The sequence below is a fragment of the Scomber scombrus genome, chromosome 6, assembly GCF_963691925.1.
Source record: "Scomber scombrus chromosome 6, fScoSco1.1, whole genome shotgun sequence".
NCBI lineage: Eukaryota > Metazoa > Chordata > Actinopteri > Scombriformes > Scombridae > Scomber > Scomber scombrus.
Window position 1 is genome coordinate 26,528,649 of NC_084975.1, and position 19,978 is coordinate 26,548,626.

Here is a 19,978-nt window from a genome sequence, read left to right on the forward strand (position 1 = left end):
TCAGATTTACAAAGAAATATGCACAAAGGGTCCTTATGTCTAATAGATGTTGCAATGCATATTTTATCATTAACACAAATACTTACATACTGTAATTACCTAAGATAAGCGAATCCACCAGCAGGGGACAGTAATGCTCCACAGGAACAAGGCCTCTGGGAGCTGAAGTCTGTATTTTGACCTTCATGCATCCACTCAAACAATACTTTCATATCGCAACTTGTTATTGTTAGAGATGTTCACACTCAAGGCAGAGAAGAAAGCTGAGGAAAAGTTTGTCACAGTTTGTAAGACCTTGCTTCTTTTAGTTAGTTTAGAGCAGCAGAGAAAGAAACAGCTAATCAGCAACCTGCTACTACTTGTTTTGCTTGGATTCAGATTGGCTGCTTGGAAAATTTGGAGCCAATCAGTGTGCTGGATGTCCCATAATGATAATTCTACCAAAGACACATTTTTCCAGCATTTTGTTATCTGGCAGAAAGCCCTACAGATTCTGCTCTTTAGTGTGTTGAGCAATACAGTGAACTTTAGTTAGTATGTAGAACTGATCTCAATCTGTATGCCGATGTATACAACTCTATAATGATATAAAGTAGAAACAACAAGATACTCTTTGTATTTGTAGAGCTGTCACCAGCAAATCTTTACTTGATATATGATTAAAAAAACAATTAAATCAACAAAGTTACAATAACCAAATAATTATCAATGAGCTGAATGTCCAAAGACATCTACTTAGTGATGACAAAATAAGCACACAATCATACTGTACAGTTTACGAGAAGTTCAAACAATGTGACAGAATAAATAGGAAACAAATGTATACTCTGCAGGATTGATGGATTCCCAACAACAGAGAACATGTCTCAGATGTGGAGGACAGATGTGTCCGTTGAAAATTAAAATGCAGGTAAGTAGGAGTCTGCTGTCGCCATGCTCACTGGTACAATCTTCTACCTGCTGGCTGAGGTCAGGTCTGTATGTCAGTTATCTTCCTCTTGCGATAGTTGAGTACCAGACTGGAAGCGGTGAGCTGTGAAGCCTGACCTTTTTCCCAGCTCTGGAAGCCGTTGAGGCCACTCTGCCCTGACCTGAACAACGCCTTCTCCAGACAGTCCAACCGCTCCACCAGGGCAGACGTATCCTCATTGTAGGCATTCTGGGAAGAGTCCATGGTCCGCCTGAATCGACCAATGAACGTCTAGATGAGGGGTTAGGGTTAGGGTTAGGGAGTTTGTGAGTCGTTGGATTAAAAGGAAAAGGGAGAAAGATCAGAGTCTTGTAGTGAAGTTTTTTTTTACATTAAAGCCTACTGGTTTTTAAATTAGACTGACCTAGTTCAGCCACCTTTGATAAAAAAGACATAATGTTAAACCTCAGATATGTATAATTTTTTTCATTTTGCCCTTAGGCACAACTTCAAATCTTAAAGGGAAAAAAAAGTCTTCAGTAATATTGGAGAAAACTTCAAACAGTGTACTCAAATTCAGCTGGTGTGTAGTCTACAGTCATTCAAGTCATCATCTAGAAAGTCATCATCTGCAATCAGGTACAATCCTTCATTTCCATCTGAAAATGTTCATCAGTGCAGTGCTCAGGGTACATTTTAAAGACTCTCCAGAGTGATGCAAATATGCATCATTTGGGAGCCAATGATAACCACAGGCTGTGTGCAGCAAACAGGTCTTCATAACAAGATTTCACCACTCTCATTTCTGGTAGACTATTTTAAATAAATAAAAAAATCTGAATTAAACATAGCAGCTGTGGAAATGTGGATGAGACCAATCAGATTTCTTCAGAAGCCTTTGTGGATAAAAACAACCAAGATACCACTTAAATGATGAAGGAGGAACCATCAACCTCCATAGTTATTCACCACTCCTTTATGGTGAAGAATCGTGTGTTGTATAAGGTCTATGGAGATAATCTGATAGTGTTTGTGTTCCTGTCAGACAATGAGATTAGAGTCAGTCTGCCTGGTAACAGCTGCAGCAGACAGCCAGTAGTCTGCCATGTTTTCTGATCTGATTGCACCCCCTAGTTGTAAAGCTTTAAACAACACTGGCTGGATTTGTTTCAGAGGGATCTGTGAAGGCATTTTGTAGAATACCATCTGACAGTGTACAATGACATGTATTAAATGTTCAGAAGTGTGTCAGGACTTCAAAGAACCGACTGCATCTGTCCCTCCTGGAAGAGGGAGGGGCTGTTAAAAGGTCTTTCAGTTTTTCAAAAGGGTCAAAAGACAGAGGTGCTGTATGCTGCACAGACTGTCTCTACACATGTCTACATATTCCAGATAAGTTAAATGAAACACGACAAGCTGTACACCGTTCATCGACAGCACATATTTCACTGAGTTAACAGGCAGCATTAAAGAAGGTATTTGAATAGAGTTACACCGCTTCTTTTGAATGTGACCCTTTATTTGTTTTCTTTTGGATTTGGCACTTTTAAAGAAAACATATAAACACAATAATTAAGGTACTTTTTTTCTGATAATACAGTGGACAGAGAAACATTCCTTATTGATGTATCTAAAAAGCCGTTAATAAATTATCAAAATAGTTGCCGACTAATTTTCTAGTTAATAGTTGCAGCTCTAATGTAAATGTATCAAATGAGTCTGATCGACACTGAATGGTATTTAGTAATGCTGAGATCTGTTCAAAGCACAGACCTCGCACAAAACTAAAGAGAGCAATTTCTGTTAATGGTTACAATTTCAAATGGCACTTCTATGGTCGTTTAAAAAAATGCAATGCCTTTAATGAAGAGTATAAGCCAGTTATTAGGGGTGTGCATCTCTCCAATATAATGATTCGATACGTATCTCGATACATGGGGTACGATACGGTACAGGAGCGATACATTTTAAAATGGAAAGATTCGGTTCGATTCGATTCAGTAGGATTTCAATACGATACGATTAGATACAGTACAGTTCAGTTTGGTGGGGTATAATACAATCTGATAGTTCCTTGTTTAAAGTAGACAATCATTTTACATTATGAATTAACATGAGTTTATACTATAAATGTGGCATTGCTTGCCTTCAAATAGATTTATGAAAGACTAGAGAACAAGTATATTTGTTACTTTTGACATGTGAATTCAGAAACATGTCATGTTTATTAGTGTAACATATTGCACTGTATGAACTCTACAAAGCCTCTATGACAACAAACAATATTTAAGTTCACTATTGGCCCAAATTAGAGCCAAAGAAACAACTAAACAAGTTTTTTATCATGTCCCGAAAGCCCTCATTCTCCACGACACAGTATGGTCTTAAGTCTTTAACAATGAACCGGGCTATTGAAGCTGTTATTACCTTAGCTCTAGCCGAGTTGTGGCTGAGTTTTGTCTGGAAAAAGTCTTGTATGTCTGTCTTTGTGCTAGCGGAGCTAGCTTCCTCATCACCTGTTTCCCCATGCCGTCTCACCAAGTGAGTGTTGAGATTTGTTGTACTACCAGTGTACTTTAGTGCGATTTTACACTCTTTGCTTATACATGTATATACTTTAAGCTTGACAGTGCGTTGTGAATAGTGTCAGACATTTTTATCTTTCCCTCATAAATACAGCTCTACATGACGTGACTGTGACGAGTATCGGATGACTTTTATGGGAGAAAGAGAGAGACACCCCTACCAGTTATATATCTTTAACAATCAGAAGAAACTGCTTTTTCATCTCCTGCAGGCTGGCTGACCTCCCAGAGGTCACTGGCACATTCTGTTACAAAAATCTATTAAAGAGTTTAAAGAGACACACTGTGGCATTGATGAAGGTAATACATCATCATAAATGACTAAGAAGCCCCAACCAATTTAAGTTGTCATTATTTGTTAATGGCTGTTCAGTGTAGATTTGTTGGTAGCTCCCTATGTTGAATGAACTCACCTGCAGCAACGTCTGTGCGATCTCTGGGTTCTCTGGACTTTCAAAGTGCAGCATCTGGGATCCCAGGCCATAGTAGTAGGGGCCCATCTTATGCAGGTCTACCACGTTGGGGTCAGCGTTGAACACGGTCCTCCAGCCTTCTTTGTATACCTTAGGAAGTTCGACCGACAACACCCTCCTCTTCCTCTCATACAGACCCTTGGACAGCCACAGAGGAAGCTCCATCTTTGTGCCCTAAGAGGAAGGAGACAAACTTAAGAGCTGGAGGAGTTGTCAAGGCTCCTGCTGTATACTGTCTGTATATTGTGTGTGTTGGTGGAGGGAGAGTGTTGAATCCCTTGTGTCTCAAATTTGGGGTGACAGTTATACATTTATGAGAAATGTTCCTAACTGAGTTTAATAACAGAACTGTCAGAATTAAAGGAGGAATAGATGTTACTGATAACCTTAATAATGGCTCTGTTCTATTCAAGTGCCCCAGTAAGCCATGGCAGTAAACCAGTATGAACAATGCCAGGACCTTGAAACTAAAGCAGTTAAATGGAATTCAACTATCATTCATTTTTATCATTTACACCTTATCATTTAGACCTGTTTCTTCTCATTCTCAGGTTCCCTTAGAGGTGAAGAAGGGCTGTCATGATGTGGTGAGCGTGTCTAACATGAGTCACTTGTATCTCTGGTGAATTGGAAGTGTAGGTTTACTCATAAAGTGTTGCGTTTCATTAAATATATATTTAATATAAAGTCAAAAGTAAGTCACTCAAACATCTCCATGAAGTGTGACTAAAACATTGTACTGTGTGGTTAGAAGTCTGGGCTCAGCCAAACTACATTTACAAAATATGCAACTTGCACAGTTGGATTATGACTAATTACAAACATACAAAAAGTGATTAAAGTTAAATTATATTAACATGGCTTCTGCCTTGTAAGATGCAGAATTAAAAAGTGGGTTGCGTTTATGCTTAAACAAGCTGTTTTATTTTGAAGCTCATGTGTCTTTTCTAGTAAAGGTTGTAAACAATAAACTGCTAATTATTGAACGGGGTTTGGTGTAACTCTCCCTTTATGACCAAAACAACTACATAAGGATTACTTTTGAGTGACGCTCTGCCAGGAACGATTATGTTAAGATGAATTCATTTACAAAATCTTCAAACGTCACCGCTTTTCATGTGTTTTTCTTCATACCTCCGGTATATCCTGTGTGTCACTGGACTTCTCCAGGAATCCAAGCCGGGGGAAAGCGCACTCTGTCCGGATAGGAAGTCTGTCATGAGACAGCAAAATATCATCGAGAGACATGTAATTTTCTTCCATCCCCACGCCAGGTTGTACGGGATGATACGACTGTGTATCCATTTTTGAACCTAAATGCGACTAAAATCGTCTGTAAAGTACAGATAAATACTGCAATGTGACGCAGAAACTTCCTCCTCTGTAGTGTTTACAACTCTGCCTTCGTGGTGTTTTGGCGCCAGGACGTGACAACCAATCAGAGCGCTGCTGTGAAGTCTAGACCAGAGAAATCGATTCAATCTGAGTCGAACCAAGTCGAACAATACCTCATTTATTATTAACGATAAGTTTGAAACTTTGTTTTAAGTGATTATTTTTTGTTCGTTTTTATTCTTAATGCTGTTTTGACATTTTACAGGTTAGTTATATTTTAAAACTGTCAATGACATTTATATAAATGTGAAATACAATGTTTCTTACGGTGAATGTAAAACTATAATCAAACGTTATTCTTATTAGTGAAAGGCATTATACATTTAAATGTATCTCTTTTCCATTAGTCACTTGCAATTATGAAGTTAGCCATCAGAGGTCAGAATATTACCATTACAAATTTAAAGTCCCCTTGTGTCCTGTCTAAGAATCTATAATACTAATAATACTAATAACAATAATAATAATAATAATAATAATAATAATAATAATAATAATAATAATAATAATAATGATAATGATAATAATAATAATACAGTTAAATGATAATTATGACAAGTATTTCAACCAAGCACTGGAAAGTCAACCTTGAATCTGTACTAATTTAAAATGGAAGTCAGGAAAGCAAATTAGCATGCAACATGCTTCTCTCTTTCTATTTTCCTCTTTTTGTCCATCCTGATCCACTGCACACACAGCTGTCATCACATTTATCAGTTGATAATTGAAAATTGACAGCTGGTCTATACTGTAATCTCGCATTTTTTCTCATCTGTCAGGACACCATCCGTTTACAAATCTAATACAAGAGGGAGAACAGTGCAGTCATCTTTCTTATTTTGACATTTTTTTAATATTATAGATTATTATATATGTCATTATTAATACTCATCCCACAGATTGCACATCAAAGTCATCAGACATGTTAGTCGGCGCCCCCAAAAAGCAGGCTGCCGTTCATATCCTCAGAAAGTAAAACAAGTCATGAACTAAAAAGAATCAAATGAAATAAAGCAAAAATGAAGGTGCTCTATTCTTTTAGCTGTGTGTCTGAGCTGAGTGGGCAGGCAGGCGGTACAGTGGGCCTACTGTCGACTGTGGCAGCAGTCTCAGACACTCAGTGGATATTTTCACCCTGCAAACCAGACTGAGACGGACGTCATTCCCAAAAGAGATCATCCCCCTCCATTAGCTGCAGGCCATGATACACAAGGAACATTGTGTGTCACACAAATAGACAATGAGGTTAGCAGTTATCATTATTATTTGGCTTCTTATGGCCTACTGCTATGCACGCTGATGTTAATCCCCATCCCTGCAGAAGTGAATACTGCCCTCTGTTTCAAATCCTCCACTGTGTCATAGCATTACTAAGGAACTGGGATGATCTCAGCACTAACAGGCTTGTAACACTTTAGTTGAAGTGGTGCTCACGAGGCATCATAACTGCAATATGATTACATGTGCTTTAATGTTAGGTGTGATATAAGAAAAAAATACAGTGGGATTTAAGTCTCTTTGCCGAATTTCATACTAGATCCAAAATACGACTACAGCTGGATTAGACATTGTTACACCATGGCGGCTATAAATGGCAGCGAGAGGTAACTGTATCGTACAATTTGAAATTGAATCCTCCAAAGTTACCAACTTTACCAACCCAGCCAATGTGGGATGCTTTAAAACATTAGACAGCAACATGATTATGTCGGGAAAAGGTTTCAAATCTAAACATTGCACACTGAATCACTCATTAACTGGATGAAGGTGTGACCAGTCCCTGCAAAGACAGTGTTGATGTAGTGTGTCTCATATACTGTATTCTGTAGAGCTGTGGGGAACTGTAGAGTTGGATGATAATTATTAATGGGTTCATCACAATGAGCCTAACCCTAAACCTTGTGATTTCATCCATTGTTGATGTCTGTTAGTGTAGCTTTAAAGGTGCAGTGTGTAGGATTTAGCGGCAACTAGCGGTTACAGATTACAACTAACTGAATACAGTTAGCCTCACTCTCCCCTTCCAAGCATGTAGGAGAACCTACAGTGGCAGCAAAAATTGCAAAACCACAAAAGGCCTTCTCTAGAGGTATGTTTGGTTTGTCCGTTCTGGGCTACTGTAGAAACTTGATGGTGCAACATGGTTGTTAAGCAATACTTCCTTGTGTGTTCGTAACTATGAGCATCCCCTCTCAGCTTTAAGACAGCATATAATGGTGCATACATGTTCAGTCTTTATAATGCCTCGTAATGCACTTCAAGTAAAGTTCCATGAAAGCGCCGCCATGATAAATATCCCCAGCATGGTCTCCGTCTTGGATGGATGATAATTGGCAGTATGCAAGCACAGTTTAAGTAAAGATCAGCCCTGTAGTGTAAATGGTTAACTCCCATCTTATCAGATCAGAGGCAGTTTTCCTGTTAGCATCAGAGCACTACAGAGGGCCCCTTTGGGACTTGACTGCATTAAATTGTGTTAAATCCCATCCTTGCTGGTATTAATGACAATAAAGGTGACTATGGAGCAATAAAGCAAAGGCATAAAAGCAAGGGGTGACAACTTCAACACCCAGTAAATAGGCTTCTTTTTTAAGGTTAGTGCAAAGTCTTACCTCAAGAATTAGAATCAATTAAAAAGATTAAAATACAGTTTACTGCCTGTTCCCCAGTTTTTCCCACACACACAAACACAAATACTTCCTAAAGTACTGGCTGGATTACCCCAAACAAAAGCTTATGGATGGTGTAACATCTGTTATTGGTAAAAAAAATTTAAAAAAAGAAAAAGAAAGAAAGATAGTCGTAGTGCTCTGAAGCTGTTAGGAAGTTCTGATCAATGTATTCCTGCCAACATTCAAGATTTGGTCTTGACAATTCTCCCGGAAGCTGAGTTTCCCCAAAAGCATCTTAGCTGTAAGTCAGTCTCTTACACACTTACTTACAACAGTAGTACAGGAGTAGAGTGTAAGAGTGAGACTCACATGCCACACGAAGAAGGAAACGCTTAAGGAAAGATCCACACTTGAATGATTGAACAAAACAAAAAAAAGAGCAGCATCAACTACAACTCCAGAAACATCCGAACACCTACAGGATTAAAAGTTGTGTGCACTGCTTGATTATTGTTGATTTTTGTATTTGTATTATTAGTCAACCATTACTTCCTTTATTTATTGTGTTTTCTTTCTGTCTGTTGTTGTGAAAGATCGTGTTGCTGTTGGGTTTTCTATGATATAGTTTTGCATTACTGAAAATTCAAAATTCAATGAACTTTAAAGTCATAACAAAAAGTGAAATACACCACCAACAGTTTAAGTCAGACTGCTAACATTCAGCAGTTGAAAGTTCACCTTCAGATTCTGGATCAATTTTTGATCTGTGACTGGCTTCTTCTCCATAGCAACACCATCTGAGGGATTTAAAGCCATCTATCATAACAGAAAGATACTATATACTGTATACAGTTATATACAATATATATACAGCATCACACACTTATCTTCATAATATAATATTGTTGCAATAATTATACAAGATATAATCACTGTCTGTTGCTGTTTCTAACAGGGAATGATGCAACACTTTACTGTTAGATTTCAATCAAACTGCGACTGTTTAAGCTGCTTATTGTTAAATGTGTGATCATTAAAAGGAAATGGATTTGTACATTAACATTCCCAGTTGTACCTTTCAGCACACAATCCATCAGTGTTGTTTTTTTGTTTGTTTTTTCCTGAAGGCATACATGTTGAAATGTAGGAAAATAACCGAATGAACTAGGATGTCACACAAGCCCGGTTGGAAGAAAGTGGATACTTGACATTCAGTCCTAAAATAACTCCTGGGGTGTGTTGAACATTTCTGACTTATGTAAGAGTGGACGATGATTCAAGGGTGGATTTTTCCTTTGAAGCCATGTTACAGGATGATTCTGCTGCAAGAAAAACAAAAAGACCAACTGTTGCTTCATGTCTCATTACTATGCAGGTATATTGTACATACTGTGTGTCTATAGGATTAAGATGTTTTATGGGAAACCCAGTGCTGGTCTGGTTTATAAGTTGTGTCTGAGCCACTGAATGAAAGTTGATCATAGAGTCTGTCATCTAGCACAATTTATTCCACCATTTGTTTTACAGTAGCTTTGTAAATGCAGTTGTTTGTATGTTGATTTGTAGTAGTTGTCATACATCAGCTCTTGGCATTCTGAAGAGTGAGTAACACCTCACGTGATTGGAATATTAAACAAATATTGTTAAATATGAACAAATGAATAAATAAGCCCCGTCCAGTGGATCCACAGTGGGACAAGAGTCCTTTTTTCCGGGTCCAAGCAGCTCACGTCTCCAGTCGGCCACACGCAGTCAGCCAGACCTATACTCTAGCAGAAACACAATGTGGGGAACCGACAGTAGCATTGACCAAGAGGCGCCTTTTTGTATGACACACACACACATACACACCCACAAACAATCGTACACATGGACACACACACGCACACACATACACGCTCTTGAGGCTCTCACGAGAACATGACTAATCCATGATCACATGAAAAATCTGGCAGGTCTAAAAAGAAAGAGGAGATGAACCGAGAGAGGTTACATGTGTAATTTACAATATGTCATGTCGCTTCTCTGTAGCTGTAAACATCAGCAAAGTAAAGGGAGGACTGCCAGTTGCACACAGGGAACATGGACATCTAGACTGTAAACATTTCAATATACAGACCCACACACACACACGCACACACACACGCACATACATACAAGAGGCTTCAGCAAAAGCTATGTTGTCATCGTTCTAAGCTCTCACACACACACACACACACACACACACACACACACCCCAACACACACACGCACAGTGTACATACACATACCAGGTGAAGTCTGACACACACGTTACACAGTCGGAGTGTAAACTACATTGCTGGCCCGTCTTACCCCCCCACCCCCCACCCCAAACTTCTCCTGATCAGAACTGAGCATGCTCAGATGGCTCCTCTCCAGCTCCAGTCCATCTTTACAAACCCCGCCCCCCCTCCTCCTCCATCCAGTACATACAAGACAAGCTGACATCCAAGTTTTGTGTTTTTTTTCTTTCTTTTTTTTACCCTCTAACCCTCACTGCCTGCCCAGGTGTGCACTCTGGTGTGGAGGATGTCTCAGGAACCAGATCTAAGAAGCAGTTTGGGCATTATTTAAATTGGATTATTATTAGTTACATTGGCGAGTAAGAGCACAGAACCGAGGCGGGGACTATTAGAAAGAAAGCACACCAGGGGGTCCGGGCTCTTATGAGACGTTACCGACTTGGAGTCCTGTTGTGAGATGAAAGGCCCACTGAATAATGTACAAGTTAGTCCGCTCTGTTTCGCGTAGCTTCTGCAACTCAACAATCCTCCGTTCATCAGTTTTCTCCACATTGTCATCCTTCTTCTATCTTCTATCTTCCTTGTGTGGTTTCCTTCCTCCTCCCTCCTGCCCCACTGCTGCTCTGCTTCCTCACCTCTCTCCAGTTAAGGCCATGGGATGGCTGGACACAAATGTGATTGACGGGCCTAGATCCAGGCCAACGCCTGGAGGCTTGTGAGGACCTGAGCATGTCAGGGAGGCATGTCAACTTGCCTCGGTTGAGTTGGGGGGGGGGGGGGGGGGGGGGGGGGGAGAGTCGAGACCAGTGAAGCCCTTTGAGGGACTCTGTTAGCGCGGAGGAGTGGGAGGGAGGGGAGGGAGTGAGGGGTTGTAAGCAGCCTCTTCAGCAGACATAAAATGGAGGGCTCGGGATGGGCCCTTTAATGTACGATGGCGTCGATTTGACAGTCACGTCTTTTTTTTTGGTTCAGTTCACGAGGAGAATTATCTGGGTTAGGATGATGGATTCCGTCAGGATAAGTGTGTGTTGATCGCTTTGATTGTTTCTTCAGATTTGGTTGCGCCTGTGTCCAGATATCCATGGCAGGACCACAAGATGTCCTGGAGACAGAGGGGAGGGGGGGGGGGGCAGAGACACAGAACGAGAGATCGTGAGAAAAAGAGAGAAAGAGGATGCAGCATGTGTGACTGTACTGACATCAAAGTGTTGTAGTTTTATGGTCTATTAAGCGACATATTAAAAATGATGAAAAACAGTCTTGGTGGCTTAAGTGACAATAATGTGCGTCATCAGTGCGAGAAGGAGTGTCTGGATGTGTCTATTTGGACTAATATGGGGTTTTTAAGGCAGATTACACCATCCACAATCTTTGGAACAACCTATAAAAAGCCCATTGACTGTAGATTGAAACCCAGGACACCAGTAATGCTAAGTGCTAATGCTAAGACTGAACAAAAACAGTAAAGGTAAGACCAAAACAAACAGCTGAAAGACACTAAAATGCTCTACAGTCAGATGAAAGATCTATAAGTGTTAGTTTCTACATGTACTCCTTTTTTCATTTTACACATAGTCATTTGATCACTTGATCAGACACAAATATTGATTAGAGCACCTTTAACATGCAATACAAGTATTTACCCTTTCTACAACTAATTGGAATTCAATCAAATGCATCAGATCCATCATATTAATGATAGAAGACATTGATTGGACCAGGTATGAATTTTAATGCAAAGTCAATATCTGCTTTTGTATATCAGTTACCTTTACTGTCTTACCTTGCTATAATTAGCATTCAAAGTTTGTATGTGCTCTGTGTCTTACCTTGAGCAGTGTTCTTAGTGGGCCTAGTGGTCAATCAGTCAGAAGGGTGTTCAGGGCAAGACCGATTGATCTCGAACCATGAGTCTATACAGCTGCAGACACAGACACACACACACACACACACACACACACACACACACACAGGCATTCATTATTTTGTGAAATGATAAGTACACACAATACAGCTGCAATATAGTGGACACCTCCTTAGAATACATAATATGAACAGTCATAGTTCATTAAGGATAAGGTCAGTCAAAATAATTACAGAAGGAGGAGAAATAATATGACAAGAAAGTTCATGAAGCAAGACAGCTACGTAGAAAACAACTGAATTCTAGTTTTAAATGCATTTGGTACAACAGATGATTGTTGCTAAAGAAACATGTAGGCGTGTTGGACGGACTCAATGCACTCCCACTTTAGTAGAACATATACAATATATATAAATGAGGACCTGAGGGAAAAAGCAGTGTTATAGTTCATTCAGCATGTACTGTACATTATTTTAAACCTGTTTTTCCACACACTTGTGCTTTATTGAAGTTGAGTGTGGTATATAAGTAGAACGTAGCTTTAACACTGTGTTATATTGTTATCTATGAAATACTATACTATAGGACTTTTTCCACAGAAGACATGCTCACATGCTCACAAATTAATCATGGCTGAATTCCATTTAGCGGCTTCAGTTTCAGGGTCCTGCTATTGTTCATGTTCACGTGAATAGAATGGAGTCATTGTTAATCTATTAGCAACACCTTTGCCTTTCTTGCTGTGTAAAAGGCCTATTGGAACATTGTTTTTAATGCATTTAAATAGTTTTATACAGTAATGTTGTAGAAATTTTTTATAATTTTCGATGGTATTGTTATTATTGATCCTGTGGTTTTGTTTGATTGTAACCATCAATCCAATTTTAATCTCTCTGCAAAGCACTTTGGTCGATGTCTGCTGTTTTTAAAAGTGCTACTGTATATAAATATATTGACTTAACTTGACCTGTTGAACAGGAGCTATGTTGATTTGGATGGTCTTCTTTTTAATTTGATGGTACATTGTGCGTGTAAAACATTCATCTGTAACTTGCCAGATGAATGAAGTGGTGTAAAAAATGTACTTTTACTCTGAATTATAGGTTTCCAAGGCAGATAATGGCATCTAAAAGGTTTTGGACAAACCTCTAAATGCATCATTTACATTAAAACCCCAAATACTAATGCTAATATTAATGTAAACAGTAATTCTAATAACAGCATATCCACACGTATGTGTATCTAATCCCATCTGTCAGAAAAAGTACCTAATAAAAGTAAAAGTACCCTAAAATTGTACCTTACTTGACAATGAATGTGATTTAAATTTGAACCAGTGTGGGTTTTCAAGGCAGATAAAGCATTCAAAATGTTTTGGATGAACCTCTTCAATTAAATTTACATTGAATGTGGGGATATTAACGTTAATTCTTATTCAACGCAAATAATAATTGTATAAAGGACATATCCACTTCCTGTATAAAAGTGTGAAGTTCAATCATTCTTAATTCGCAAAGTCATTTCAACTGTCACGTAGTTAAGTGAAAAGTGCCATATTTCCCTGTGAAATATATAGTAATGTAAAATGAAAAAGCTCAAGTGAAGTAATTTCAGATTGTACTGGATGTGGATGTGTCTTTTTCAACCCATACAGGTTTTTAAGACAGATAAAAACATCCAAAAAGTTGTTGAAGTTGGATGAAACTCTTCAAACTTAATTTATATTGAATATTGGATTATGTTGGATTGCTTTATGGTACAAAATAAGAAGAAGGCAGCGTTCTTCCAGAGCCTCCCAGAGTCTCAGTTGATGGCAGATTGCAGGAGCGTACAGCTGAAGGAAAAATCATTTTCTGCTTGTTTATGTTTTTCGTTACAGCTGATGGGAAAATCAAAGAAGTAATATCTGTTTGGGACAGTAAACATAGAGCCAATGAGAAATACCAACCAACAGCTGCAGGACTTTTGAGAAATGTTAGCAGCTATCAGTCATCTCCAGCTCGCTCTTATTTGTTCGTGGTAATTATCCTACGCTATCACAATTAATCTGACGGTGATATATCGTAGTTTAGAAAAGCTACACGCTGCACCTTTATTATCCAATGATATAACATGAATAACCTCTAAATCAAATGCAACGAGTACTGTCCATCTTTAAGGAATGTCTTTATTGGAGTGCAGCGGATTTAATTAGAAGAAGTGCAAAATTATATAACGGGCAGTGATTCAAATTTGTGTGTGTGCGTGTGTGTTTGTGTGTGTGTCACCTTTTGTGGTAGATGCAGAGGCACGGCAGTCTGGCTATGGTGTCCCCTTGCTGCAGTTCCTCTAGACAAATCACACACTCACCGGCATCCCTCGCCAACACATCATCTAAGGTGGCAGGCATACACGCACGCACGCACGCACACACACACACACACACACACACACACACACAACAAGACACGTCAACAGTTTGCACCAAAAACAGTGTCAATTCCAGACTCTGACAACATATCAAACACAGCAGAGAGCAGTAGGGCCAGCAGGTTTTGAGCATTACACATAGTAGATATAGTGGTTAGTTTCTGCTTATATCAGGAATTAGTCTGTTTCCAGAGTAGAAGTGTAGCGTCCATTAGATGGAAATTCACCAAAGAATATTTTTTATTTCCCCCCCATCTACTTACTGTGATGAAGGCAAGCTCTTAAAGTCTTGAATGGCCTATACAGTATTGAATAGTTAATATATTAATCAATCTAAAAAGATTTTACATTCAGTCAAAAGTAGTCTAGGCTGAGATGAGAAGAAATGAAAACTAAAGGCAACATGGTGAATGTTGTGTTATATTAATGTCATGTCACTAATGGCTGTTTTTAATTGCAAATACACCAACTGACAATTAAAATATCATCTTAGTGGTTAAATTGCTTTCGTATGAATATTCCAAGCTGCTTTTAAACTGTATATTTTATGTAAAACCTGTAGTTATCTTGTTTACTTGACAGATAAAGTGAATGCAAAAAGGATCAGGGCCACAGAACAATGTTTCACAAAGTGGTTGCTGCACCCTAGGGTGCCTTAAGGATAAACAAAGGATGTCACAACATTACCCCACATACCACAATCAATTTAATGAACATTTTAAATAACATTTCACCTCATCAAAAATGATTGCAACAACTAGATTTTGATGTTATGTTCTAAAAAAATATCAAGAAATAACCAATAAACATTGAAATCAACACATTAAAAACCCTGTGCTGCTAAACTAACTTTTGACGGTTGTCACATTAACTCAAGCATGCAAATATTCCGAGCACATGACAGAAATAAAGCAACTGTCACAGTAACCAGTGGAGATATTTGTCATCTCAACTCTCAGCACAGTCTGAGATGACTTAAACAACTAAAAGCAGGTTGTAGCCTACAGTGGAGACAGACGCTAGATGGCCCAAAAGTTTTGTGGTATCTGGGTGGTACTGTATGTAGGATCAGGACACATGTTGACACAAAACACCCGCTGACAAGACATTGATTATTTCAGGTCACAATTAGATGTGAATACAACAGAATCAATGCAAGATATTATATGAGTGCTTTGTTTTGAACAAACCAATGTTTTAAAACCAAGTTTAACCAATTAGCTTAATTTTGTTTCATTATTATTATTTATTACTTGTTTAGTTTGGGTTCAAAAAGCTGTAGGTGAAGCAATGTAAACCGGTTTGTTTTTATTATCCATGATGGTGGTGTGGCTGTTGGGACAGCCACACCACCGGTCCGACACTTTAGGTCCGACACTTTAGTACGCACGGAAAAATCTCAACTAGAGCCAGACCGATATATCGATCAGTTGACATTATCAGCCGATATTGGCCTATCAGAGATACATCGGTATCAGCATATATGGTGTCCGATATGCACCAATATTTGTGTTTAAGTTATATAGGCAGCATCTTATGTATATTGTATCTTTTTGCTTAATTAAAGTTTAATGTATACATATGTTTTTTTGTTGTATTTATTTTTCTATTTATAGTCATTTATAATTATTAAATTCCCAGTGAAGTTTACTGCTTCAGTGCACTGTTGTCATTTTATAAATATAGTTAAACTGTAAAATAACATGCCTCCATTACTTATCTTTGTCACAAATGTTTGAAAACCACATTGCAAAAAAATGTTTTATTTAAATAAGATTATCGGCCGATATATCAATATCAGAATTTGTTTTACTCCCTAATATTGGTATCGGCATCAGCCCCAAAAAATTCAATGTCAGTCAGGCCCTACTCTCAACAAATATTGTATTGAATACCGTACATTGTGAGCATATATGCATATGCTATGATGCATAACACACTGTGCATACACTGTGCATGTGACAAATAAAGTTTTGAAGTTTAAATTTGAAAAATACCAGAAAAATACAGTATGACATGTCAGTGTAACATCAGGGATTCCTTACACTCAATCTCTCTGTTGGCCAACAGGTCCCAAAAAATTCATAACGCTTCATTCCACATCTGCCACTGTGGGGCACAACTACAAAGGCTCTGGAAGCCTGGCTGCTGCTCCAGTTTTTCGATTGGCTGGTTGGTAAAGCAGAAACCCAGCTTCTAATCCACAGAGAGTCAATTAAGAGCCAAGCCGGTCGCAGTTTGTCACCAATTATCTGCTTGTTTTGTTTTGGGTGTCTTTGGTGCTAAGATGACTGGGTGTATTTACTCCATTTGTTCCTGCTTTGACTGCTTATTATTACTCTTCTCTTTGTCTGTTCACTCATGGTAGGAATTCAATTCAATTCAAATTACTTTTTTCCTCCCTCAAGGGGCAATTTGTGGCAAGCTGGTTTGCAAACATAAACAAACACAAAAAAAATTCATTCAGATGCATAAAAAAGCAATTAGAACAGATTAATGAAAAGAGAAAAATGACGTGAGCTGATGACAGTGGCTAATCTATTGTTCAGTGTCAAACACCAAAAACATTATGTCAAAAGTGTATTTACATGTATCAGTCAAACTGAACATCACTTATCATGGCTGACATGTTTTGCTTTTGGAAGAGACCAAACTTCCTTCGATTTGTTTCATATACAGGATAAAATATGTTTATTGTGGCATGCAGAGATGTCTTTGGCTTGCTAATCATTTCTTCTTGTCAAAACACAGACGTAAACCAGCAAATGAATAAAAGTTACAACACTGAAAATAAAACAAGCTAATACTTTTGAGTTGGTCAAACTGCCACTGCTATTGTAAACTATATATGTGCTGTATGAAAAAAGTAAGCCTGACAGGCGAAGCAACCTTTAAAAACAGCATGGATGTATTATAAGAGCTGGAAAGATTGCTGCTGCTCAGCCTTGCAGACAAAAAAAACCCTATAGACCACCACTGTAAAAGAAATCTCTATACACCGTGGACAGCAAACAAGGTCAATTATGACTCTTTCTATTATGAATTTTTGATCCATGGAGGTTTTATATTTGTAAAACTTTCCATAAGCCAAGAAAAGCAATTTTAAAATCTGTGACGTCATCACAATGTTAAGTCTATGGGCAAAGCGGGAACTCGTGGGCAGGGCCAGCAGGGGAAACACTACTGCGCATATTCAGTGGGTCACATAACGTGGAAGTAAGCCCCTAAAATAGTAACTTTTTTTGGTGTATGCACCAGCCGAGCAACTCTTATAGAACTGAATGTGTGCCATTTTGGCCCGGTATCCAGCTCTTATAATACCTCCATGATGAACAGTCAATTACTATATAAGTCCTTTACTCCATTAAAAGCACCTTATTATAGCCTAATAATACTGTAATAATTCATTAAATCTCTAACACACAAAGTTGTATTGAAAACTATAAAAATGTAAAAATTCACAGTAAACGATATATGATTATTAAAATTAACAGTGTTAACTTTAAGAATGGTTTAGATGTAGGAACTGCATTGGCAAAATGATCAGTTGCTAAAGGTGTCAGGTATGTGTAGTGGAGTAAAAGTAAAGTCTCATAGAATAGTAGTAGTACAATAGTAGTACAGTACTTGAGTAAATTAACCAGCATCTCTATTGGTTCAATCACTAGTAATAGCGCTATCTGCCACAGAGGGAACCAACATTAACATTTATTAATGTTAAATGTCACAGATTACAGGATTGATACAAAAAAAAGGTATTGAGGATGTGCCAGAATTATAATGGATGATTTTTCCCATCTGTCAAAGAAAATATGAATGCTGTCGATCTCCAAGCAAAAGAAACTGCAATTACAGTTATAGAGAAATGCTGAGTGAGTAATCTTGTAATAAAACATATCATACTGATTACGGACTCACAGATAGAGTAGACAGAAGGTGTGTTGCAGTGTTACAGGCAGAATATGGGGCAGATAAGGAGGTGGGGGTAGACTGTGAGATGGAATAAGAGACAGGAGACATATGCTCTGACTGCAAATCAGCTTAGTTCCTCAAACAAACTCCCATAACCCTGCTCTACTCCTCCTTCTGTCTGTCTATCTCTCTCTCTCTCTCTCTCCTGTCCTGACCCCTCTCCTTTCTTCTATTGTTCACTGTAGCACATCCCTCCATCCCTCATCCTCTGTCACCCCCTCGAAGACACCCAGCATCTCTCAGACTGAGCACTACGGATTAAATCGGAGGAACACGTCTACATACACTGTCTGATGACAATATAGCAGCTCTGCCCTCATCATCCTCTTCTTCCTCTTCCTCGAGTTTCCTGAGCATACGAACCCAACCAGGAAACACTCAATTCCCCAAAACAGACACGATTTTGCTAGTTTGACAGCACGCACAGAGTGTATTAAATCTAAAGACAACATCTGACCTGAGCTGTAATAATCAACTGAAGAGGGTAGTTCAATCTTGTTTCCCCTTCACCTGCAAAAAAGGTTTAAAAAATGAGGTCATTTACCTCCAATCTGATCTGGATAAAGTTAGTGCCCTAACTCATCATGGTCCTGCCTCAGCCAAAATTTCTTGACATTGATTCAGGTGGTACAAAATTCAGCTGTGAGGCTTTTAACTGGATCAAATGGGAGTGTATCACCTTTGTTCGTTAACCACGACTGACTGAAGATTTCATTGTTAATTTTTTTAGCCTTTCATGATCTTGCTGCTACATTTCTAAAGCTCTTAACCCCTCATGTACCACCATATGACCTCAAATTACATTTCCCAAATCTGGAACTAGGTCATTGCAGTAAAGCAGGGAGTAACACACGGTAGTACATTGTAGTAAAGGTTTAAAAACCTCTTAGAGGTTGATGTAGGAAGAAGTGTCTATTGAACAAGACACTGGTTTGAAGAGGAAGGAATTTATGTTTGGATTTTCTTAAGAGCATCATGAGTTGTAGGTCTAAAAACCTTAAGTTTGTCCTGATGTATGTTGGTGCTCGAGGTAAGGTCATCAGATATCGAAAATAGGAAAGGTTCATCCTCTGGAACATGACTGTGGTCAGAGGTTTCATGATAATCTGTCCTCTAGATTGTGTTTATTTTTTGTGTACAAAGGGAATCAATAATCATAATGATTTGGCCTAAGGTGACCATGAATAAAGCCTAAGCCTAACTGTTTTTGTTTGTTTATTTTTTTTATATCCAATCCTATGCTTTTTACAATGTATGCATAGCAACTTCGGTATGGTTAAAGTTCGGGAAAGATTGTGGTTATGGCAAACGCATTATAGTTAAGGTATGGTTAGGCTAAGTCAACCTAGGAGCTTGGTTAAAGTTACCGAAAAGGCAAACAATAAACATAAGTCTGTGATTGGATGCAAACCCCACACTCCTGCATGAAAGTCAAACTCATGCATCCACAACCCCAACATCCATACCCTTATTTTCTGCTTCGTTACATCCCAG

General features: G+C 38.5%; 2 protein-coding genes across 2 annotated transcripts in view; both read right to left on the minus strand.

Moving 5' to 3' along the window:
- Nucleotides 1-693: 693 nt before the first annotated feature.
- gins3 (GINS complex subunit 3) lies at nt 694-5,359 on the minus strand. Its single transcript, XM_062421071.1, has 3 exons — nt 5,103-5,359; nt 3,909-4,142; nt 694-1,201 (listed from the first exon to the last, which is right to left on the minus strand). Exons 1-3 carry the CDS (start codon nt 5,271-5,273, stop codon nt 971-973), a joined length of 636 nt encoding a protein of 211 aa, XP_062277055.1. The 5' UTR covers nt 5,274-5,359; the 3' UTR covers nt 694-970.
- A 5,909-nt stretch (nt 5,360-11,268) lies between these two features.
- The window catches only part of znrf1 (zinc and ring finger 1), a 57,837-nt gene continuing 49,127 nt past the window's right edge, over nt 11,269-19,978 (minus strand). The window contains exons 3-5 of the mRNA XM_062421657.1: nt 14,371-14,476; nt 12,069-12,160; nt 11,269-11,341 (exon numbers count right to left, since the gene is read on the minus strand). Of these exons, the coding sequence (XP_062277641.1) occupies nt 12,103-12,160; nt 14,371-14,476 (164 nt within the window). The 3' untranslated portion in view covers nt 11,269-11,341; nt 12,069-12,102. The remainder of the gene's footprint in view (nt 11,342-12,068; nt 12,161-14,370; nt 14,477-19,978) is intronic.

Bases quoted from the DNA above. Each gene is read 5' to 3' on its own strand.
- gins3 (XM_062421071.1), bottom strand. From the start codon at position 5,273: ATGGATACACAGTCGTATCATCCCGTACAACCTGGCGTGGGGATGGAA. The intron at 4,143-5,102 runs GTATGAAGAAAA...CCTTCCTCTTAG, and splicing joins ACACACAGGATATACCGGAG to GGCACAAAGATGGAGCTTCC. The intron at 1,202-3,908 runs GTGAGTTCATTC...CCCCTCATCTAG, and splicing joins TCGCACAGACGTTGCTGCAG to ACGTTCATTGGTCGATTCAG.